Genomic DNA, 24,633 nt, shown 5'->3' on the forward strand with positions numbered 1-24,633 from the left:
CAAATTATGCTTCTATAATAAAACCTGTCTTCAGTCTGCTTGTGATCCATGTGCCCTACATGCCACATAACCTTCTCCTCCTGATGGCTAAGACCCAGTTCGACGATGGGGTACCTCATTCACCACCTGCCCCTGGTTACCAGCACTGTGTGGAAATAGGGCAACCAGGTCACCGTTCTTCTGCAAGGACAGGTCAGGTGGCCAAAGACATAACGATCCAAGCCAAGTATGATTTCCCAATCCAAACAGTTGACTTTGAGTAAAACCTAACCTCAGTTCAACCATGAATTTAAAAGTTGAATTGGAAGTGAAAATTAATAAGTAAACCAACAACCCAAACTCCGCAATATTTACTAAATGGCAGAGAAATACAGTTGAAGAAATATAAATGATGTATCACAAAGCTTAGAAGCATTATATGGGATCCTCAAGACATCATGAAATTATTTTCAAGGTTTTTTGTTTGTTTGCTTGGGTTTTGTTTTGTTTGGGGTTTTTGTTGGGGGTTTTGTTTGGTTTTAAATAAAAGAATTACAGCAAAAAAAAAATCTTACAGATGGTACAGTCCAGCAGAGGAAAGTTCAACATGTGATTTTTGATCTCTGTTTGGAAAGTAGCAAGGCAACGTGCATGTCTCATGATGATGAAGAAGCTTTTTCAAGTCCATTAGTAACGAAGACAGATGTTAAGCAACATCTATGAGAGATAAACATTTAAAATCAGCAGGCCTGGATAACTTGCACCTAAGAGCACTTACAATAGCTGGCTGAGGTCTGTTTGAATACAGCCAAATGCAAAAGCTGCACTCAAGAAAACAAATTCAGCACAGGCCTCCAGTATGGCAGCCTGAATTCTGGAAAAGATGTGGTGGAGGACTTGGGGACTAAAAGGGGTAAGTAATTCAGCATGAACCCTCTGCTGAGAAAAGAGGCCAACACAACTGCTTGCTGTATAAACTGAACAGCATGGAAGAACAAGAAGATAATACATTTCTATGTGGAAAAACCTGTGTGGTGACACTAACATTAGGCATTTTGAAAGGGCAGTAAAAACCTAGGGAAGAGTGTGGAAAGGAAGTATAAAAGCAATTAGAGGAACTCTGCATCCTTCTGTAGGAAAACCCCATAGTGAGGGTATCCAGATTATCTCAGTAGACACTGGGCACCTATGTTTAGGCAACTCAATCATGTGTTGAATGTCTTCAGAGGTACTCTATGATAAGGCAATTCAGTCTAGCAGAAACAGGCACAATGGAATCCAAAGTGGAAACCTATGCAAATTCATAACTCTCCTGGGTGTCTAAATTAATAGCTAAGGCAAGGGGAAAGAGATATGCTGAGTTTTCCATCTCAGCTCCTGAAAAGAAGTGTTCAGCAAAGTGAGAGTTATGCTTATCAGAAACAGGTTGTTAGACTCAATTTACTGGAGGTAACTGGTCAAAATTAGTTGCTCTCGATAACTAGCCAAATAAAATAGTCTACCCTTCCATCAGGGATTATTCTAATCTTAATATACAGACTTTCCAGGTTTCTGACATCAGATCTTGGCCCAGGCACTGAAACATTACATTCCACTCGGGTTTTCTCAAATAGCTGCTGGTCTCTAATCATTGAAGTCCACTTGCTCTTGCTGCCATATGTTTGGAAAAAAACACATTCAAATAATGAAGTTTCAATAATGCTCTGAACTTCAAGAGGAAGAAATGCTGCACAGAAGTCCTTACAAACTTCACTTTGGGGGCACTCCTGTTCGATTAACACCTTTTTGTTAGAAAAAGCCTGATCAGTGTCTAAATAGACACATCCTGAAGCAAGAAGAGACAAAGCAAAGTCATATTGATAATGCCGGAGACACTGGGTAGTAACAATCCCCAAAGTTTCATCAGAAAACTTGCAGTATTTTCCCTTTGTCCAGGCATGGTTAGAGTGTATCCCAGTCAACAGATGAGCAGTAGCAGTAGGCTTCTAGTCATCTTGATTGAACAAAAAAGAAAGATACCAAGCATCTGTAATCCAGGAGACAAGTAAATGAAAAAAAATCAACTTTTTCAGAATGGCTTCATGATTTTTGCTGCTGGTTTTGCTGCTTTAGCTTTTGAGGTTGCCAAAAGTGACTAGCAGCTATTGGTATTTCACCAGTGCAGACTGGCAATGTGGAGATGGTCTCTATGCACACACAAATAGACACAGACATATTGCAACTCATTCATTTGTCTGAAGTTTGCTGCCTGGTCCCACATTAAAAAAACTCAAGCAGAGCTAGAGCAGCACGTGGGTTGGCTGGGTGACCTGGGTCTCTGCACAGGCACCGGGGAGTCCTAAGCTATCTGAAATGGCATGAGGACCTACCTGTGGGCAGCTAAATCAAACTTCAAAGCTGCAGTGACCACAATGAAATCACCAGAGTTAGACACCTTAATCTGCAAACCAGTCCCACCTTGGAGACATTTTTACAGGGCAGAAGGAAGGTCTGCATCCAGTTCTTACTAATGGATGAAGGATGCTGGAAGTCTAGCTGTCTTTTGCAAAATGTCTTCTTTGTTCCAGTGTACAGGAGAAAGAAATCCATCTTGAACAAAGGACCTGTCCTGCTGTTCCAAGGAGGAGACACCATTCTTACTTTTTTTGCTATCTTCTGGTCTTCAGAGCCACAGCATCCATGTTAGCAGTTCTGGGTTTGCTGGACCCTCCAAGCCCAAGCTTGCAGTACTGAGCCAGTGATGCAGTGAACTCTGAGGGCTGCATCTGCCAATTACAAACTATTTGGGCATACTTCACCTAATGAAAACAAATGAATTGCACAATTCCTGGGACTGCAGATGTGCAGTGGGACAGCATTTCAACCCACTTGCTATCTTCAGCGCCCCATCCGTATAAAGGAGGGTTACACTGTACATGGCTTATCAGACTCATCTGGGTGTTAATCTGGGGACACGGGCCCAGAAAACATCTGCAGTGTTGGGATTTCACAATCCAATTGCTTTACTTTTCCTGTGAAAAATGTAACCTTTTCCCTGAGGCTCATCTATGGTCAGAGTTGAAAATGCATCTCAGTGGCACAAGCTCATACTGCCATGGCAGAGGTTGCTCCAGCTAGAGAAGATCTTCCAGACAAGGTAGTGCAGGCTATTGCCAACAGGCATCATGTTTGAGGACAGGAGTCCTTAAGAAGCTCTTCCCAGTTCCTGCAAGCTAGACAAGTTAAAAAATGAGGATACTCCGTTCAGCAGCCTGTGCTTGCCCACTGCAATGAAAAACATGTGTTCCCCATCATCATCTAGTTCATGCCATTAACATCCCTTAACTGTTTCCTGCCTCAATCAGTTGCTTCCTGCCCAGAACATCCCATTCCCAGCCCTGCAGACATTACTGAGGACCGCTATTTGCGGATGAGAATTTATGGCACTTTGATATAGCAGAAAGCTGGAATTATTTTAAATCACAGCAAAACTGGCACGGGGATATGGCTGTGCCTTGTGCATCCCTCATAGGTTTATCAAGCTGTGATTATTTCTGACAGAAAGTAGCTTCAAAACGTTGGAAATGCAGCATTGTCTCTCCATTTCATTCTTAAATTCCCAGGCTTAGGCTCAAGAGAATCACACAGAAGACACAGGGTGAGGAAGGAGAAGAAGCAACAAAGCCTAAAATCAAATCTTAGTACCTTATTATGAAGCATATATTTTAATATAAAGCCTATTGTTTCAGTAATCATAGCTGTGTTTACTGTCACTCGTAACCGATGTGCTTTACGTGCTCACAAGACTGCAGGCGAGGAGGGATCACTCTTCCTTTACAGCTTTCCCAACCTGGGCAAAGAGCCATCCACTGCTGTGCTCTCCCAGCACTCCTGTCCAGCTACACATCCAAAACGGCCTTGCAAAGTGCTTTAGGAAAATGAAACTCAATTATCCTGCCCCATTTATTTACAGCAACACTCCAGAGTATAATTATGATTATATGGTCTGGAAATACTCTCGTGAGTGAATAAATGAAATTAAAAAAAACTTTAAAAAATAAATCTCCCAGACATTTGAAAGTTCTGGATGGTGTTTATCACCATGTCATATTTCTGGTCCAGCTGCTCTTTTTGTACATCAGCCTTTGGGAAAGACATGTGTCATTCATATCCTCAGTGATACAAGTTGCCATCAGGTAGCTGTTACTAGAATTATTTGACAGCAGCATCTCATGCCCCAGCATCACCAGATAAGGCTAAACAATGTAAGTGAACATCATCTTTATTTTCTTTATCACCAACTATATTCTCTAATAGTATACCCATTTTCTATAAACATGGCTAAATGTCACCTAGATTTAGCCCAGCACAAGCTCCAGGCTTTGCTCCACAAAATTAAATGCAGCATATGAAAGGGATAGAAAATAGAGGGAAGTGCTTTCCTCAACATCAGAACGAAGCACAGCTCTCCTCTGGAAAGCCACTGTTTAAAAAGTGACAAAGGTCAAGGTTGGCTCCCCGAGTGCAGCTGCTCCCTGGGATGGCACAATTAACTCCTCCCAAAGCAGGGACATCTTACTGGTCCTTCTGCTGAGGAGATGCGAGAAAAAAAATCCCAACACTTCTTACAAAGACTAGGGAAATTACCCCTGACCTGGGATCCAAGCCACTGTGGATTAAAAATCTTTGGAATGAGATGTCCATCATATCTTTTTATATACACAGTAATTTGCCTCTTCAATGGCATAAAAATTAAATCCAGCTGGAATGGCTTTTTAATTAAAATCATATGTTGCTTATCAGAGTGAGAATACTTAACTGATTATAAAAGAAACATGGAAACCTCTGGCATTCTGTTTCCCATTCTCTAGCCAGGCTGTGTAGCAAACTCACTCTGCTAAACCACGTGTAACCCTTTGGAGACTGCCCCACATGAGCTCTCCTCACCCCATTTATGGACCAGAAAATGTCATACAGAACCTACAGAGTCTCTATAAAAAGATACATGCAAATGCTCACTCTCTCTGGCTCAACCTGCTGGAGTTCCCTCTTGGTTTAATTTGCTGACTCCTGGAAGTTCCCTATGGAAGCAAAGACTCCTATACATTTAATTACAACTCCTTGGCTGTGCTGTCATTTATCTTCATAGACAACTGAAAGGTTTCCCACTGTCTTGAAAGTGGCCTAAGTCAAAAGGCTGAAACCATACAGCTGATTCATTCCTAGCAGATATACCCCTTCATCCCACTCCAATGACTAAGGGCCTCTTCTTTAACCCCAAACCCCATCATCCAAGCTTGTTGCCAGAGTCCTCTTATTTTGCTAGAGACCTCTCCATATGGTGACAACGAAAGGCATGGGTCATGATACGGGCATGGGTGGGCCACACAAGCTGCCACCCACCCACCTTGCGGTGTTACTTGAGGAACATCTCATGTGCCACAGCCTCTGAAGCACAGGAAGGACTGCTGTTGCCTGTGCCACATTTGGGTTTCAGCCTTCCAGCGTTGCTCCTGTAACAATTTTCATGGGCACTAATCTCACAGTCAGACCCTCAGACAGCATGGCACAGCAATATTAACATCAGCAAAACTAACCTGATTTATTCTGGCTGAGGATGGTAACTGCAGGGTAGGATTTTCCCAAGCACACGTATTAGTTAAATTCCTAGGGCCAAATGAATATGTGACTGAGTGCCTGCATGCTTTTATCTTTCTGTTTTCAGTGCCAGCTCCTGCTACGGAAGGAGATGCTGAGGCAGATGCTAGAACTGAGGTCTTGAACCCATGCTGTTTGCAATGATCCTGTGAGACTTCCCATCAGAACAGCACTGTCACAGGAACTCAGCAGCATTTTCCTTACAAAAAAAGGAGATCAGATGCTACTTCATCTGAGAAAGTTACTCTATTTTTAGCTCCAGTAAGACCATTGCAGCCATAAGGACAAACCCAAGAACAGACACATTGATCTCTAAGTGTCTCCCACATAACGAAGAAAATGTGGTTTTACTCTTGCAGCTCCTCCATCTCCCTTCTGACACCCAGATATGCTGCTTTCAGTCACACCATTTAAATGCCACCCTTTTGTGAGAAAATATATCTTGGGGATAACCAACTGATACACTCCACAGGAGACACCAAAACCCTGATCTAATTGGTCAGGACTTTCTTAGATTCTTAAATACCTTTAAACTCTAGACTAAGCCCAATACTAGATTTCCAGGCCTGGAAATTTTCTTCCCCGATTAAATCTGCTGCTGTTGAAGTGAGTTAGAAATCCCCAGATTCCAAGACTGAATATGATTCAGACTAATAGTTGTGACTGAACAGCTTTCAAAAGAAACTATTACACTATCTGATCTATGATCTAAAATACAGGTCATTATCCCTCCTCTGAGTGTGTCAGTCTTCCAACCTACAAATCAAAAAGTGGTATTTACCTCCCTCTCAGAAATAGCTGTGCCATCATTTAAAGGTGAACAGGCACTTTCTGGCCTGAAAAAAAAAAAATAAAAAAATTTAAAAACAATCCATAAAAAGCAAGTTTTTTTTCTTTATTCACTCTTCTGTCAAGAAAAATAACTCAGAAATTGTGAGCTTTTTTTAGTTGCTTGATGAGAAGAAGAAAGGGAAAAGCTACTCTATTTTCTCTCCCCCATCAATCAAGAGTTAAAATCCCCAAAGATAAATATCTCCCTCACCCCCACAACTTCACAAGCAAAAAATCCCCACCTTCCTGAAAATATTCCTCAAGTAAAAGGCTATTTTTTTTGATGAGGAACATACATTTGGAAGATAAGTGGTCAGCAAGGTCTAAAGTGAAGAGATCAGTCAAGGTTCTTTATATCTTGGCCTTAAGATTAATTGAATCTCATTTCACAGTAACCACACACCCCACACTCAGAGGTCAACTGCAGCCATTAATTGGGTGAGCTATGCAGAAGTATAATGATTTCTCCACTGAAGACCGCGCTGTCGGTGTATAATATCGATTTTAAATTTCTTTCCCTCTCACCCAATTGCTTACTCCTTGTAAGCAGCTCATGTCCATGTGCACGTGCATTTGGAGATGGTTGACCGCATCTTTTCTGGAGAGAAGCACCATTTTTAAACTTGCTGTTGTTAAATTAATACAGCGTGAAGGATGCGAGAGAGACACTCCTATTGATCATATGAAAGCAATCAAAAATTTTAATCCCCTCTCCCTCCTGTCTGCAACAAAACATTTACAAGAAACAGACCTCATCTGCTCTGTGAAGCACCGTGCTGGGACTGTCAACCCAACCCCTGACTGAACACTGAGAACATGGCCAGCTCATCCCAATGGAAACTTTTCCCTGTCTCTGCTCCCTAACAAAACACTTCTTCCTCTTCATGGCTGTGATCTCCATGTCAGCCTGAATGATGACACTGTTGGCTGGCACAGGAAGGCCCAAGTACACTGTGGATGGATCCCTTGAAACAAGGAGTAACAGTGGGAGAGAGCAGTGACCCCTGTCACACACAGAACAAAGTCCTCCAGTTAGCTCTGAGTTTCCCGCTACAGGAACATGTTCTGCAGTGTGTCTAAATGCAGCCACATATACCTTCAAAAAAAAAAAAGGGTGTGTGGGGTTGTGTGTGTAAGATTGCCAAGAAAGACATCAGTGGGACCTTCTCACTGGAAAACTGGTAAAGCTGCAATACTGAGGGGACTATACGAAACCCTAGAGAGATTCTCAACAAACTAATAGCTTGTCATGATGATCTGTTTCCATCTTCTACTCTCACCAGTCTCAAAGCCATGTGTCTCCAAGCCTGGTCAAGCTGGTGTTCTGCATTGACAGGTAGATCCATACTGCAGTAATGCCTTGCTCCTGCTTGACATGGTCTTGCCTTGCTAAGTTTTTCTTAAGCAGGAGGATGAGCACTGCATTGTAAACAGTATCACACCAATAGCCCCCCCATGCAATAACTGAATAACATACACATCATACAGGAAGGTTCCTTCTGAGGCAGTCCCTGTGACAGACAACACATCCCTTTCAGAGATGGGCCGACCTCCATCACAAAAGAAGTTGACTTTCTGGCTCTCACAGATGATCTTGGCAGGCTGTTCTCTCATCTTGCTCCCCTTGCTGCCACAAACCTTCCCACACCCAGCCAACTTCAATCCCACCCAGTACACAAGCACTCCTGCACCAGCATTAGGCCTTTACTTGAGTAGATGCTTCCATTTCCCAACATTATCACAAGCGCACACACAGGGAGTAACTGCATCATCCCCACGACATCAATTTGCGAGGCTAATCTAGTGAAATACTAACTACAAAGTCTTTATGATGTAGGCAGACAACAGTGAAAAGAACTAAGTGACGGGCAGGTAAAGGAAACCTCTTTCTCTCATTTCCAGATTGGGTTTTAGGCATTCAGCTTCAAGACCGACCCTAGCAGAACGTTCATGTACAGAACCTGGAACTGAACCAAGAGCTTCTCAGCTTCATCCCCTGCCTAAACTGTTGCCCCTCTCCAACTGCAGCTGAATTTACTGGTTCATCTCCTTTTACTCATGGTTAGTCCAATGGATGCTGCTCCTTGCCAGGCTACTCTGCAAGGGAAATAAGCATTTATTTTTAGGTGCATTGTACTCTGACTGTTTGGGCTCTCCTCCCAGGGCTGCCATATATATTTAATACTTGTTTCCAGAGCTGACAGCCCAGGAAGCTTGAGTGGTGAACTGGCACAAAAGAAGTAATTACAAAGTAGAGGGACACCAACCTGCCAAGCATTTTAATACCCCCTTCTAGAAACAGAGACTTGACTTTTCAGAAGTTCCATAGTGGGGAAGAAAGCAAGCCCAAATCAAAGACACAGTTGCTGTTTGATTATGATGATGATGATTTCATTTGTGCAATAACCAATTCAGTCAGATCTGCAGCAGAGAGGAACAGGAGGAGAAATACACTATTAGAGCAACATGCAGAAAAAAAACCAACAACAAACAAACATGCTGGAAAAAGGCAGTACAGTAGAGACAACTATACCTAGGCTGTTCAGCATTGCCAGCAAGGGCTGTCCCTAGGAGTGCTACAGCTATGAGATGCTTCTACACAGTGGTGATACAAGTGGGATCAGCAGAGTCAGTGATGAACCCTCACAAGAGATCCGCAGTGGATCTACCCAAAGGCTGTGGTTCCTAACCCCTTTGCAGCTGGAGTTCGTGACTACTGCCCTCACACTTCTCTTGCCCATTGCTCCCAGCTGCCCTTCCACACAGTACCATAACCTCCTCCTCTCCCTCACCCCAGGCCTCCTCATATCCCCAGGCAAATACCATGATGGGATTACAGGTCCTGGGGGGTCCCTGAGGCCCTCATCACAGCTTGCAACGGACACTTGGTCTCTTCTCTTCTGCATCTCTATTACCAAAGAGTAAATACAGTGCTGTCGAGCACGTTAGGTGTCTTTCCTTTAGAAAACTGCAACCTTTATTCAGCCCTTTACTTCACTATTCTTCCACAACTGAATTTAGTGTTTCTGGAAGATGCCCCTTCAATGAATCCTGGCTTTGTTTTATCTCCCTGTAACAACAACATGTAGCAAAAATATTTGAACAGACAACCAAAGCTTCAGCTTTATAGCTAGGTTTAAAAATATTACCAGACGCTTACTAGTCCCTTTTGACATTTCTGAGGCTCAGGTCAAGTAGACCCAAGGCAGCAAGCTCCAACTTTTAATTCTTTTTCCATCTACAAAACCATCAGCGTTTGGCTAATACAGTTTAACCACCAGAGCTGTCTGACTCTGGGAACAGCTTCTTAATCAAAGGAGCACAGCAAAAAAGTGAACTTTAAGAGGCAGAAGGTATTATAAATAATCGTATGAACTCAATAGGAGTCCTTTGTTGGCAGACATCAAGGACACATAAAGGTTGTTCCTGCCTTATATTCTTGAGCTTGTAAGATCCAAATAAAAACAACAGTCAAGGTGGAAGGCACAAATACACACGCCAACATTAGGAGTCTCTTCCTACACTAATTACAGTGCAAATCACACACTCCCAGAGCAACAACAGCCACTGACAGACATCCAACCTAGATCCTCCAAAAGAACTAGGGACCAAGATGAATGGACCCCTAAAAGTAACATCTCACACCACAGTTTTATTAAGTGCTATTGTAGCCATGATGGACTACTGATACACAGTACAATTTTTTTTTTTTATTTTTTTTTTTTTAATTAGACCAACTAGTACAGCTAGAGATAGAAAAAGATTTAAAAGCTTTTGAAGCTCTTTATCTCAGGAAACTTCAGGCTATGCATAGGTCTGAAATAACTGTTCTGAGTTTAGTCAAGTTTGTTAATTACAGAAAAAAAAAAAAAAAAGAGTAATTAGCACCTGCAGAGCAGACAAATCACTTAGCCAAGGAAGAGCCGGTAGGCCCATCAGACCCTGTAGGACTGCAGGGGTGGGCAAGATTTATCACTTCTGTGACAGCAAGAAAATAGCAGGTGTTAAGAAAGCTTTGGCATGTCATAAAAATCAATGCCTACACTGAGTTTGAGGTTTTTAATGCCCAGCAGAACCATGAACTTGTAAGGTTGGCTTCTGGAGACACATTGTAGGTCTATAGGACAGAAGGATGATAGCAATGATTTTGCAATTGGCCACTATCTCCAACCTGCACACTTTTCTTTCTGTCCCACTGATAAACATCTTCAGGCTAAACCCAGAACAAATACTATTCGGCTTTGTTTCTCTTTCAGACCTTAGGAAGTATTGCTATGCCTGAAAGTATGTATTTTTATTTTATATTTATAAATATATCTATTTCAGTTTTTCCCATATAAGCTGTTATTTCTCTTGCCAAACCTTGCCTCATCTGCATTGTACACAAACAGCCTGAAGATAAGCCTGTGTCATACTGTTTGCTGAAACATGTATGACTTCCCAGGGGAGGGAGGAGAGAGTTGCAAAAGGAGGAACAAAGTTTAATTTTGCTGAAAATGGTGCCGCAAAAGAAATTGTGCGGAGAGGATGAAAGAACAAGAATTCCTGCACCCCAAAACCACAGCCTATGCCCCAACTGCAAAGCACTGGCTTCAGCAGGAGAAATAAGCTTTGCACAAAGAAATTTTGCAAAAAAAGAAACTGTACAAGAGTCAGGGAGTAGAGCAAAACAGAAGGGGTGGGAGAATTCCTTGAGAGGAACCGTTGCAGCACTGGAATTAAGTGCATGGTATAGCTGAGACCCACACTACTCTATGGCCGTGTTTAATGTCATTCCCCAAAAAAACCTCAAGCAGCCTGGCAATTGACACTTGAGCACGTCAGTAATTCTTCACGTAGTGTTTGGCCTCCTTTTGGTGCCCTGTGAAGCTGGGAACCATCTCAGCAGCAGCATTTTTCTCTGCCTTTGAGTATGTCAAGCAAAAAGAAAACCTGGTTCTATTCCAAAAAAAAAGCTGGAAAAGACCAATTATGCTTAAGAGCCAGGATGAAAATGAAAAATAACCAGATGGATGGAGACATTGCAGGAAACAAGTGGCTTGTTTTACTTTAGGCTCTTTTGCACTTGCATTTTGCTTGGAAATGATCCTGGAGCAATAGGAAAACCCTGTGACCTCCCTAGGGAAGTGTCCCAAAGCAGTTCCCCACCAGCACAAGACTGGCAGAGGGGCTCCATCACCCCTCCAGCTAGCTCTCAGCACACGGCAAGACTCAGCAAGGGGAAGAAAGCAGCCACATCCCTTTGCATTCCTTGCTGAATCGTCCCAAATTACTAGCCCCAAATTACAGGAAAAAAGCAGCCAAAAAATCCTGGGCACAGCTCAGGACTGAGCCCAATGACTTACAGCAAGGAGGATGAAGTGGCTTTAGCAGCAGGATGCATGCACCACATCAGCTACCTCTGCTGTGGCTACATGGCTGAGCAGTTTTCCTTTGCGCGAGGGCTGAATGGTCCCGGGGAGGATCTCATTCACTCCCTCCTTCTGCAAGAAAGCACATCTGCCAAGGCAGTAGGGTTTAATGTCTGCTCAGCAACCTCGTGAGGGCTGTGAAAGGTGACTTAAAAAAAAAAAAAAAAAAAAAAAAGCAAGTACACGTGTCCCACACAGTCATGAATGGGATGAACTTTCTGAGGGGGTTCACCCCTCCCCTGATAAGTGGCTAGGGGTCTGCAATGGGAAAGCAGCTATAAAAAATAATCACTACATTCACTTAAAATAGGAACTTAATTTGGTTACTTCAAAATAAAGGTGGAAGAGATATAATCTCCAGCAGGATTTGAATTCTGGTTGAATTTGAATTCTTTCCAAACTGAGTGCATAAAAATGGTGAGCGTCAGCACTGAAGCAGCTTTTCATTTTGTTGCAAATATACAGAGTTTTTACGGGGCTTTTTTTTGGGGGTGGGCATCACATTCAGTATATTTAATTTTGTTTCCTTTTTGCCTTGCAAAGGGACGTGTCCCAGCAGTCTGGCCACTTATGAAAGGTGATATAAAAGCTGCTTTTCAGTACTGAATAAAGCAGACTGCAGGGAAAAGCTCAGCATGAGCAGGTTTTCTTGTTTCATTCTTACGCACCACAAGACAAACCTGGTGAAGGATTCAGTTTGCCGCTTAAGATCTCTAAATGTCGGTGCCTACATGAGGACCTGTAGTCAATAAGTATTCAAAAAGTGCATAACAGAGGCACATGGTGTTCTTTGAGGTAACTTTATTTTCTGTGTTCATAGCATCCACGTAGGGCTGGCAGATAACACAGCATCTGCAGGGGCTTTGCGCTTCAGAAGGGAATGATGTGGGACAATGGCATATTTTCCTGCATCTCAAACGGCCTGAGATGCCTGAGAGTGAGGAGCTGAAGGGAATCTGACAACACTGCTGACCACAATGAGAGATCAGACCATCTGGGTCACACAGACACCTACCCAGAAATGCCAAAACGTAGGTGTCCTAATCTGCAAGATGAATCCCACCCCAAGGTCACCTGCAAGGAAGCTCAGACTGCTTAGCTGTGACAGACAATGACATTTATAAAAAGCCCTGGAGACACTCGCTGCTCAGATGTTGGCTGTGATGTTAAGATCACCAGGTATTAATTGAAACATCTGTTAAACACAGAATCAAGGTTGGAGCCTCAAAAGAAACATCTTTTAAAAAGACACCCAATAGATTTCAGCTTTACAAAGGAGACATAAAGCATTGATATTTCCCCCTCCGGACAAGAATTGTATTTAAATAGTTTTTTTTTCCTCCCTTCCCCCTTGATATGAAGAATTTCACAGGGGTGAATATTAAAAAAAAATGTGGAGCTCATACTCCCCAACTGCCAGGAGTAGGAACATCCCTGAGTCTGCTGCAAAAGCAAGAAAGAGATCATGGGGATGATGGCTCAGCAAACAGAGTTGGGGTCTCTGTATTCAGTTCCTTTGGTCTCTTCTCAACTTTAAATCAGTGCAGCCAAGGCGTGACATCCAGAAGAGTTTATCAAAGCAGCATGTCTGTTGTCCAGCCCACTAATGAAAAGCAGCAGAAAATAATCCCGATTTGGTTCATTAGAAAATAATCCCAATTCAGTACTAACACTTGAATTTAAATGCAAACACCAGAAATGTAAATCTCCATCTCCCAGCAGTGAAAACAATGAAATGAAATAAATGGTTAGTGACTGCCCTGGGGGTGAGAATTCTACCTTATGTGACCAAGTGAGAAGTTTAAGACTGCAAACAGCCACTGTTTCAGTTGACTGGAAAAGTGACTTTGTTAATGTAAAGTACATCAGGGTCTCTAAAATTCATATGCAGCTCAGAAACTAAAATAGGTCTTTTAATCCTGGAAATACTATATATGTAAAACTTAGTACTGGAGATAAAATCTGGCACAATAAACCACCAGTAAAGCAGAACTAATGTGTGTTTTCCAGCCTTAAGCAACCCACAACACATATTCCTGCACACAAAAACATCCCTAAACTCACTTTATAAACCAACCATCTAAAAATTACTGAACTGAGGTCTGATGTCACCTAATGCTAACTTCATACCAGGGCTGCACTGACTTCAGGGCACCGTATCTGCCTTGCATCTGCAGGACTGACAGACCTGTGGGGGGAAGCGTATCAGAGGCGAGGACTGTAATAGCAAAGAAATATCACACCTGCTTCCTCCTCTTAACCCTACCTGTTCGATTCCAACAGGTCAAGCCATGTTCACATAGGCTATTTATATTTGTGCAGATTGGCAATTAGTAAACATAAGTGCTCTTGCTATTATAGCTGTTCCCTCATTAGGGTTTATGCATGAGGCTAAAGCAGTTTAAACATGATTTGTAGCAAAGCTAATAGCCAGTAGATGCTTCCAATAAAGCTGAAGCTTCAGGACAGAAAATCTTGGTACTTTATTAATGACATCCTTATCAGAACGAAACTTGGCACTTTTATATACATCTCCAGAAGCCTTTAGGTTTTCTAACACCCTAGTGCTGAAGAAGTCTGGTATCATCCCATTCAACAAATAAAAGGGTGGTATAATGATGCAAGGAGCATCCAGCAATCGGTGGCTTCAGGGAGCCCATCTTCTCAAACCTTCCCCAGGGCACTTTCTGACTAATGAATGAACTCTCCCTGCCTTACAGGTCTTCTAATGTGAAAGGTAAAGCTTGCGCTTGGAGAAATTAATCATCCCAGGGAAATCTCTGGTGATCAGGCAAGCAAGCTGCAGGTTGCTCCGAATAGTGACAAAAAGACAGCTCAGCTGGTGAACAGCCTTCCCCAGCCATGCACAGGGCCTCGCTGACATGGTATTAGCTGTGTTAGCTCTGGACGGAGGCCAGTCTGATGATTGGCATCACTTCCCTGCACCTCTCACACCCTGAATCAAAGGGTCTGATTTTTCTTCCAGTGCAATCCTCTGGGATCTCATTTTTCAGTGGCAATGACATCTCCTCTCTTGGCTTGGTTCCCACCCAAATGTAGCTGTAGGGGGTCATGACTTCTGGAAAACATGTGGGAGCATGGAAGGGAAGGAGCAGTGAAATTGCAAGCTCTCAGAACTCATTGAAGGAAACCCTGCCCAGCTGCAAAGGGCAGGAGCACAAATCACTGCCACAGCACAGGCAGGCTTAGCAAGTCTGATGAAGGGAGCAGGAGTTTCTGACCTGCTTGCTTGTCCATGCTCTCCATCCCACCTACTCAGCCAGAACTCCAATCCCATCCTGCTCTGGGGTCTCCAGGCATCTCTGACCCAGTTTGTCTATGTTTCTGTCTCATGACAGGACTTTTCTTGGCTGCATTTCCTGAATTTTGGCTCTTAAGAAAGATTTTCCTCTTCTTTCCAATAAGGAAGAGAGGCAGTTGATGAGACCAGAGAATGGAGCTATATTTAATCACACTACCTTTCCCAGGCATTGGAAAAACCCATATCCATTTCCACTGAGCCAGCATGACGCAGCAGCAATCCCACTCACAGCAGTGAAGTGACACTGCCACGCTTGTGCTGACTTGGTCTGAGGGCCGGACATGACCTACTGTGTTCATAAAACCAAGCACAGGCCGGATCCTCATCAAAACTTGAGTAACAGTTTTTATTTCACACAGATAATTCGACTCCTTTCCTGATCTTGAGCCACAGATGCCACGCAGAGTGTGACAAATCTCCTCCAAGTTCACTCAGGTCTGACTTAAAAAAAATTATCTCATCTTGGGTCTTACTGACCCACAGTCTCTGGTGCCCTTCCTCAGACTGCCAATAAATGGGACACAGTGCTGAACAGTGAGATATCCTTCCTGTCCCTCTTCCCTCTCTACCTCCAACAAAGATTTGTGTCTACAAACTAGCCCAAATACCAGGTAACTTCCCAGTCCTACCAGATTAAGTCAGCGTATGATGTGACAAGTGGAAGATTCATTTTGACAAAGACATGGACCTGCTTGAGCAGGTCCAGAGGAGGCCACAAAGATGCTCAGGGGGCTGGTGCACCCCCCTGTGAAGCCAGGCTGAGAAAGCTGGGGGGGTTCAGCTAGAGAAGAGAAGGCTCCGGGGAGACCTTAGAGCGGCCTCCCAGTTCTTAAGGGGGCTACAGGAAAGATGGGGAGGGACTCTGTCAGGGAGTGTAGGGGTAGGATGAGGGGTAATGGTTTTAAACTGAAGTGGGGTAAATTTAGATTAGATTTAGTAAGGAATAAGTTCTTCACTGTGAGGGTGTGAGGCCCTGCCACAGGTTTCCCAGAGCAGCTGTGGCTGCCCCCTCCCTGGAAGGGTTCAAGGCCAGGTTGGACGGGGCTTTGGGCAGCCTGGGCTGGTGGAAAGTGTCCCTGCCCGGGGCAGGGGGGTTGGAACTGGGTGATCTTTAAGGTCCCTTCCAACCCAAACCATTCTATTCTAAGATACCAGTCATTCCAGTCATTTCTGCTGTAGATCATCTGGTAAAGGGAAAAAGCTTTTTTTGTGTCCCCCCCCCCCCCAATAATAGAAACTCTGTATGTTTCCCCTTTGCAAGGGGAAAATCAGTACCTCAGGAGAGCTAAAACACCTCTTTCATGACATAGGTGCCATCTCTTAGTCATGTCCCAGCTGGCCATTTGCAAAATGTGCAGATCACCTCCCTGCTTTGCATTGGCCAGCTACCACAGTCCCTCCTTGGATATGCAAGCGAGAAGAGACAAATACCACTCAGCAAAGTCACGTCACTATGAAACAATGAAAACAAGAACAAAATGTCATGGCAGCCTCACAAGTCAGCAGCAGACAGACTTAGCACAAAACACAGCACACCCGACTTTGCATTTTTATCTGGTGCAGCCCTCTGGCTGTCACACCACTGATATTATACAGGAAGAGGTTTGAACCGGAGCGTTTTTAAAGCGCTCTAGAAAGGAAGAAATATACATATACACCCAAATTCACAAGCCAAGCAGCTTTCTCTGTCCATGGTCCCATCTGCCTCCTGACGCTAAAAACACCCCGATGGGCTCACCTTTTCCCATATATCAGGACTCCCATCCTGTCTGGTTCTTCAGAGTTTTCCGGCTGCAGACAGAGCTCTCGGCTGCAGGGACGGTATGATAATTATGGTGTTAATCCCCCTGCTGACATGCTGGTGGACTCAAGCAACACACTGTTGGAAACAGCTTTAAATATTCCACATAGGATTTTTTTTTTCTTCAGATACTGTGATTTTTGCCTATTTTGCTCTTTTGCTTCGTTATGCCCTAAATAAGAGCTTCTAATATATGTGTGCTGCTGAAATGATGTACTCTGAAAACTCAACATTATCAAGAGGCAATGGGACTTTCTGAGCTACACAGATACAGGGTTGGGCAACTGGTTCTCCCAGATGGCTTTATTTGAAGTCAGTCATGCACTTATACAGGTATAAATTTAATAAATCGTACACCCAGTAACACACTAAGGATTTGTGGCAAGGCCTTTGATAAACACAAGTCATCATTGCTAAAGGATCTTTGTGTTGGATACAAGAATTAGGTTACAGGATTCTAATGAGTACCTTAACTCTTTGCCAAAAACATTGATTATTTTGGTTTAAACCTATTTATTTAACTTCTCAGTCAATAACAGCATGAAAGAGATGCAGATATGGGTGAAGTGTTTGTCCTGTGAGTTTAAATTTAACTGATATTTTACAATGATCCTGTTTCCAACGTTTACACTAGGACAGCTAAGTGATCAGATCCAAGTTTTTTATTCCTTTACATCATGTTTCATGTCTGAAACAGAACAAAACTTGAAGAAAAGCACAAATTATACCAGCTGGACAGATCTGGCTAATTCAAGAAGCTTGCAGTTTGAAGGCATGTGGAATCTACCAACTGCTTCGAATTATCCACATCTCATTTACTAGACACACACTGGAAAAAAAAAGTGTCCAATTTGTAGCTCTTAGTTACACGCCTAAAAAGGCAAACCGACCCTCTAGAACCTAACAGGGATTATTCTGGATTTACACCATGCCTCCTCCCCCAACTTTAGCATTTTTCTTCGGAATGTTAAAAGCTGACCATTGCAGGAGGCAGGTCTCTGGTGAGCATGGTCTGATGAACTACAGCAAATGAGATTTGCCCAATTTCCTTTTTTTCCACATTTGTAGATCATGAGAGGCTGAGGTGAAAGTTTATAACAGCAATTAGAAACCACATGGCTGCAACAGTTTTATAGCACTGAACTTCTTGATTGGCCAATCGTTCTCACTCAGTTTCTCCAAGGACATACCAATAAAAATTATCGCAATAAATTACAAGAAAAAAAATTCTGCTGAGGCATCGTAGGTCCCAGAGCCAGGTTGTTACAATTGCAGAGTTACTTTTGCTTTAAAAGTACAGGATCACAGGTTAAAACTGAGAAACAAAAACAACAGGGATTTTTCTCTAGAATTGAGACACTTCATTATCAGTCACCTTTGCAGATCAGCACTGCTAAGGAGCATGTGAATCTCTAACCCGCTAGTACGAACCAGGTCTCAGGAACATTAACACAACGAAAGAATGAGAAAGCAACCAACGGTTATGCTAAACGGAGGGCAAGGAAGTCAGATAAAAGTATGAACGCACAAAGTTAATAAAAGGGTTGAAAAGGAACTACTACAGGATTGCACCAAGGCTGTGCCTTGCGGTTGTCCCAAAGCTTCAGAGGTTTGTGCCAAGGTCAACCCAAGAGCACCAGGGTAAGGACTTGATCCTGCCACCACTTGCAAGTTGAACTTAAGCAGACTACGGGACTTAACTCTCTGCAGAATCTGGCCCAAGAGGACCTCTTCATGCCAACAACGTTTAAAGAAATGGGATTTTTGCCATGGGCTTCAGTGGAAGCAGGAGTTGGAGCAGCTCCAGCAGCTGATGGGAGCACTGTCCCCTTATTTCCCCAGATCCAGCCCCAGACGTGAGCTATTTTGACTCTTTCCTAAAGCAAAGTCTGTAGAATTCCAGGAACTAATTGACTGGTCATTCTTTTAATACTTTAATCCATTTTTCCCAGCCTGTTCTTCCTCAAAGAAAGTCTTTAGCAATGCAGGTGCCCGAGTGGCTCACAGCGACAGCCCAAAAAATTGAAAGTCCATTTGTCTCATTTCTTAAGGGACAGACAAGGGGAGGAGAAAAGAGAGACGAATGATGAAATGACAAATCTGGGTTACCTTCCACTCGGAGGCACCGACTCGTATTGCTGGGGATCAGAGCAGCTTTGAGTGAACCGCTGCCACCAGCCAAGCAAAGCAAACAGAAGCGACTCGCAACCAAGTACCCATGCACAACCTAGTTCCTGCGGGCACCCTCACCTAACCCAGCTGATGCCCGTGAGGTCAACCTCACCTTCCAAAGAGAGGAAACAAGTGTGGGAGAGGATTAGGAGTAACTGAGCCACAGCTAGCACACAATCTTCCCCCCACCCCAGCCTGCTGAATAAAAACGGTCTCACGAGAAATCTCACACCGCAAGCTGCAAGAACAAAGCTTCACTGAAACACGCAAGAACCTTGTGTCTGCGCTGTTTGCACACAGAATTGGCTTTTGCGTGTGTGACACATCGCCAGGAGAAACAACCCCGGGTGCTAATTCCACACCGTGCTACGAGCCGTCTGCGGCGGGGGAGGGAACAGCACTGCCCCGCCGAGGGACCTGCAAAGCGTGGAAACGATAAGCAGAAGGGACACAGCAACCAAAAAACACATCCTTTGCTCCCAGCTTCTGCTCCTTCCTCAAACAGCGCATCCACGGCAGGTTTTAGCGTCAGAGAGCGGCACTTTGCTGAACTTCTCGTGGGCAGTTGTTCTTCAGCCAGAGGAAGGTCCCACCCGAGAGCCCTCTGCCCTGCCGCTGAATCGCCTCTGGGAAATTTTACCCCGTTACCCACAGTTTGGTTTGGGTTTTTTTATTTGGTTTGGTTGTTTTTGGGTTTTTTTTTGCGAATCTTTCCACGAAGCGATCGAGCTCCTGAACAGAAACCAAAGCAAACCGAAAGCCAGGCTGCAAACCTGAATGCCAACAAACCCAAGAACCAGTCCTGAAATAAAACGCTAAAACCCCAGAGGGAATTCCTCTAGCTCAAGGGATCCTCTCACTCTTGAAGAGGAAGCACACCTCGAACGAAAAGAAAATTGTGACGGCTACCTTCTAGATTATCGGGGAGGGGGAAGGAACCCCAACAAAGCTACACCTGCCTTAAAGCGACAGCGCTTTCAAAGTTACCCAAAGTTTACCCGAGGCTAATCCCAGTAAATCCCGAGGGGAAGGCGCAGGCACGGGGGGGAGAGCTCGACCCCGCCCCGTCCGACCAAGAGCACTCACCGCAGCGAGGAGGCAGCCGAGCAGCGGCACCACGACCCCCAGCACCGCGGGCTCCATCCTGCCCGCGCCGCGCAGCGCACACGCGGACAGAGCAAGGGTGCGCTGCGCTCCCGGCACCGCGCTGAGCGCATCACGGGAGGCAGGCAGGGAGGGAGGGAGGGGAGGGGAGGGGAGGGGAGGGGAGGGGAGGGGAGGGGAGGGCCCGCCCCGCCCCGCCCCGCCCCGCCCCGCCCCGGCCCGGCCACCTCCCTGCGCGGGGCGGGGCCGGCCGCGCCCCCCGCCCCAGGTGTTTCGGCGAGGCTGTGTTTAGGCCCTTCGCTCCTTTCTCCTCTCGGATTGCGTCCATCTTCTCCCTCTCCCTTCCTGTTACCCCTTCTTCTTTTCCCTTTCATTCATTTTCCCTTCTTTTGCCTCTTCCTCCTTTTTTCTCTCTCTTTTTTTTTTCCTGTTTTCCTTCTTTCCAGTTCCTTTTTCCTCTTTGCCTTTTCCTTCCCCCTTTTTTTTTCCATTTCATTTTTTCCTTTCTCTTTTCCATTCTTTACTTTCCTATGCTTTCCCATTTTCCATTATTTCCCCTTTCCTCTTTTTTCCCTTTCTTCCACCTTTCTCTCCTATTTCCCATGTTTCCTTTTCACTATTTTCCCTTTTCCTCCCACTTCCTTTTTTCCTTTGTTTCCCTGTTTCCATTTTTCCTTTTCCCCTTCTATCCTCTTTTTTCTTTTTATTTTCCTTTCCTCCTTTTCCCCTTTTTACCCCTTTCCCACTTACTATACACCTTCACCCTTCCTCTCCTTTTTCTGCTTCCCCTAAGGCTGAGGAAATCAGCAAAACTTGATTTTTCATTCTTATCCCCCAGCCAATGCAATCACTATGGGATTCATCCAGCTCCAGAGTAAGAAACTTACAGATCCACAGCCTGCAGTGTAAAAGCATCTCACCTCTTTGCAGAGCCTGGGGCTCCCTGCTGGGTTCATCCCTGAGAGATGCTGAGGAGGGTGATGGGCAATGGTCTTGTTAGGAAGAGTAGCAGTTAGACGCACAGGAGATGGCCCAGTGATTGCCCGTGAGGTCTACAGGTGGGTTGAGCCGTGCTGGGAAAGTGACCCAGCACTGCTGGGAAAGGGAAGGATGGTTAGGGCATTTGTCTTCCTCTGAAACAGCTGCTTAGATTAGAAGGGGTTAAGTGGACTGAAGTTTGCAAATCCCAACCCAGTCCAGTGAATCTGTATGTCCTCTCTCTGTCCTTCTCCTCCCCAAAAAAAGTTCCAAGGTGCAGGTTAGTGACATGACATTTCTGGATTTCTCATTTTGGAAAATCAGACTGACCTGTATTTTGTGAAAATCCCTCCCCTCTCTATTATGATGCGGAGCATTTCATTTAATATTAAGGGCAATGCTCTTTTTAACTCAAGAGAAACCACGGGTATAGTCTTGAGTTGGCATGAAACCCCAAGTAAGTCCCATAAATAAAGGTGATAATGAGAAAAATAATATCCTCCTCGCGGCTCTTTTCTACCCAATCCTGCTAGATTTTCAGGCTCAAACAGATGGACAGAATTGTTGTCTTTTAAACCACCTGCTGAGGAGAGAAAACAAAATCCATCTATTTGGGAGGCCCTGGAGACAGCTCCTTAATTCCAGTTTTTTCAGCTTACTGACACAACCAAGAAACTTGCTTTTTTTAGGGAAAGGACTTAATGGTTAAAATCCTAAAGTTATATCCAGTCTCTAACTCTTGTTAACAAATCATGAAACCATTTACTTTTTAAAGGTAAAAAACAAAGGGTGAGAAAAAAAAATTAGTATCTTTTTTCCCCCCTTCAGCCTTTATGGAAAGACCTGTGCCTTTGTTGGTAACAGAAAGACTTTTTTCCCCTTTCTTTTGCATTTGATATGAAAAATCCCAGTCCCGTATCTTGTTTCTTTCTCATCCTAGGCCTGATGGTGGTTTATAATTGTCAGCACAAAAAGAGGTACAAGATGTTAATTACATCAATTAGTTGTACAACGATTTGAACAGGCAACAAAGCTATATAAAGCTCAGTCTGGATTGTAAAATGGCAGAGGAACGGCTGATTAGCTGGTCACTGCATCTCACTGCTAATAATTGCCGCTTTGTGTTTATTTATTCATGCAGCCTGAACACTTTCAAGTAGCCTGTTAAAGACAGATTCCCCTGAGGGTGAAGAGGCAAAGGTATTGGCAGGTGTTGCTCTTTAGTTTCTTTGCAGAGAGTGAACCAGAAGGTTTTGTGTCTCATGATGGTGATTTTACAGGAAAAAAACTGCTTTTGAATGGTACTTTTTGCCCTGTGGTCTGCACTGGATGGACGTTCAGCTAGTCCGATGATCTGCAGGCATCAAGTGGACTCCATGGTGCCAGGAGCAGCCTTCGTGTTTGATTTTGAACCCACCTCCCACTCATTTCACTCCACGCCCTCAAATCTTACACTGATAGTACCAGTGAACATGCATTCCCTTCTTCTGGCTTAAGATTTTGTATCAGTGCCTCTTCTGCAGGCTGAAAAGTCCCATGCTCTCTGGCCTGGAGCCTGTGCCATACCTTTGGCATCCTTTTTGCTCTCTTCTGTACGTGTCCTTGTCCCTGTGTGTGCTCTCTGGGACAAGGATGGGAGCCAGAAGGTTCCAAAATGTTGGTACATTGTGGTTTTATGGAGTCGTATAGTGATGGCCATGGTTTAAACCTTTGGATAGGTGGGGACAGGAGAATTCCTAAGTATTAAGATGACTAACTGATGTATTATAATGCCAGGATGTATTTCCTCCAAAGGATGGTTCTGTTTTGAGCCTATCTCTGTGTAAATCAATTAGATACGTTGTGGCAGATTTTGCTCATTTGCTTTACTTCCCATTAAACCACACTGAAGTTCAGCTTCCATTTTGCTGTGTTGATGAGAGGTTGGTACTCGCCCTGCAGTGTTTCCCTTTGACATATCTCTGCAAAAGTTTTTAGTAGACTTCAGGACTGTGATCTGAGGCTGGGAGGGAGTAGCTGCTTGGTGTTGAACAGGGTCTCTGCTAATAGATTGATGTGGCAGACTAGAAGCCATTTTTTTCTCATCTCAGTCACGAACAGTTCAAGAAAGTCTTGATCTAATTCCTCTTCACATCAGCAGCAGCACAGTTACTTCAGTGATCACTGTCTTGGGCTAGCGCATCTTCTCTGTGGCTGCCTTACCTCATTACCATTATTTAACCCTCTTCCTTAAAGGTAATTAACATCTGAGCTGAGGCAACCATCATAAAATGGCTTATCCTTCTGGATATTACTTGGGAAAATATCATACGAATGTAAGAAATTTTGGTGGAGAGTAATAGTGGAGGTAAATAAAAGCAACTGTGTTGTTTCCTGTCTGTGTTTTTTTCCCTCTCCGCCCCTGGCAATCAGAAATACAAAGACTATTAACAGTAGTGTCTAGAAGGACAATATTTGAGAGCTGATTCATGCAGCAGTTTGCTGAAGGCTGGATTTGTGGTTCTGTACCCTTGAGGTTATGTTCCCCATTTAACTTTCTCTCCAAATCCAGCACAGTGCATCTGTTTTGCTTTCCACTTTGTGACTTTGTTTCAATAAAGTAATATCACATTCCATAAACAAAGTGAAATATATTACTATGTCTTATTTGCATTGGGATTAGAGGAAAAAAAAACATTCACTGTGTTGTTTTGTAAACACAACAATTACATCCACCTACAAGACTTCATTATTTGCAAAATGTAGCATGAAGAACTGGTTGTTTACTGTTTTAAGCCTCCTTATTTATCAATCAGTAGAGGAAGACTTTCAGGTCACATTTGGTGCATCTAAGGTGGGTTTTTTTAATCCAGCTCTCCCCCTGAATTTCTTTTTGTAGGTCTCCCTCGATTTTTTATTAATTCATCGGACCAGGTCTTGAGCTGGTTTAACCAGCATGACTGCTATACAGAGAAATCTCTCAATTTACTCCATATATTTATCCAGTGCAGTCTTCTACTCCAGTGTCATAATGAATATATGAATTTCGCAGCCTTTATTTTAAAAATTAAGTTCTGTTGATCTGTGTACCCATTTCTGCCAATAAGTACAGGTCTCCACAGATATGAATGACTGATCAGATCTATTAGGACATCTACTCTGTAAACCTGCTGGCACACCTAGCCAAAGTTACTTTCCGAGCCTTTAATTGCAACAAGAGAGAGTACCTCTCTTCAGAGCAAGATCCAGTCCACAGAGCAACACCAGGAATGGAGAATGTGAAATACGTCATTCTCCAATTTATTAATGAAATTTGGCAAGTGACTTATTTATATTTAAGCAGATTCATAAGAAGATGTTGGGTACTAAATGACACTTCAGTATGAGAAAAAAAAAAAAAAAAAAAAGAGGATAGCATA

The 24,633-nt window shown here is 43.7% G+C and overlaps 1 protein-coding gene across 1 annotated transcript in view; it reads right to left on the minus strand.

The window, feature by feature from the left end:
* VIPR1 (vasoactive intestinal peptide receptor 1) overlaps positions 1 to 20,372 on the minus strand; it is a 120,039-nt gene extending 99,667 nt beyond the window's left edge. The window contains exon 1 of the mRNA XM_074901114.1: positions 20,240 to 20,372. Coding sequence (XP_074757215.1) covers positions 20,240 to 20,296 — 57 coding nt within the window. The 5' untranslated portion in view covers positions 20,297 to 20,372. The remainder of the gene's footprint in view (positions 1 to 20,239) is intronic.
* Positions 20,373 to 24,633: the final 4,261 nt, after the last annotated feature.

This window comes from Athene noctua, chromosome 2 (assembly GCF_965140245.1).
Source record: "Athene noctua chromosome 2, bAthNoc1.hap1.1, whole genome shotgun sequence".
In the NCBI taxonomy this organism is placed as follows: Eukaryota; Metazoa; Chordata; class Aves; order Strigiformes; family Strigidae; genus Athene; species Athene noctua.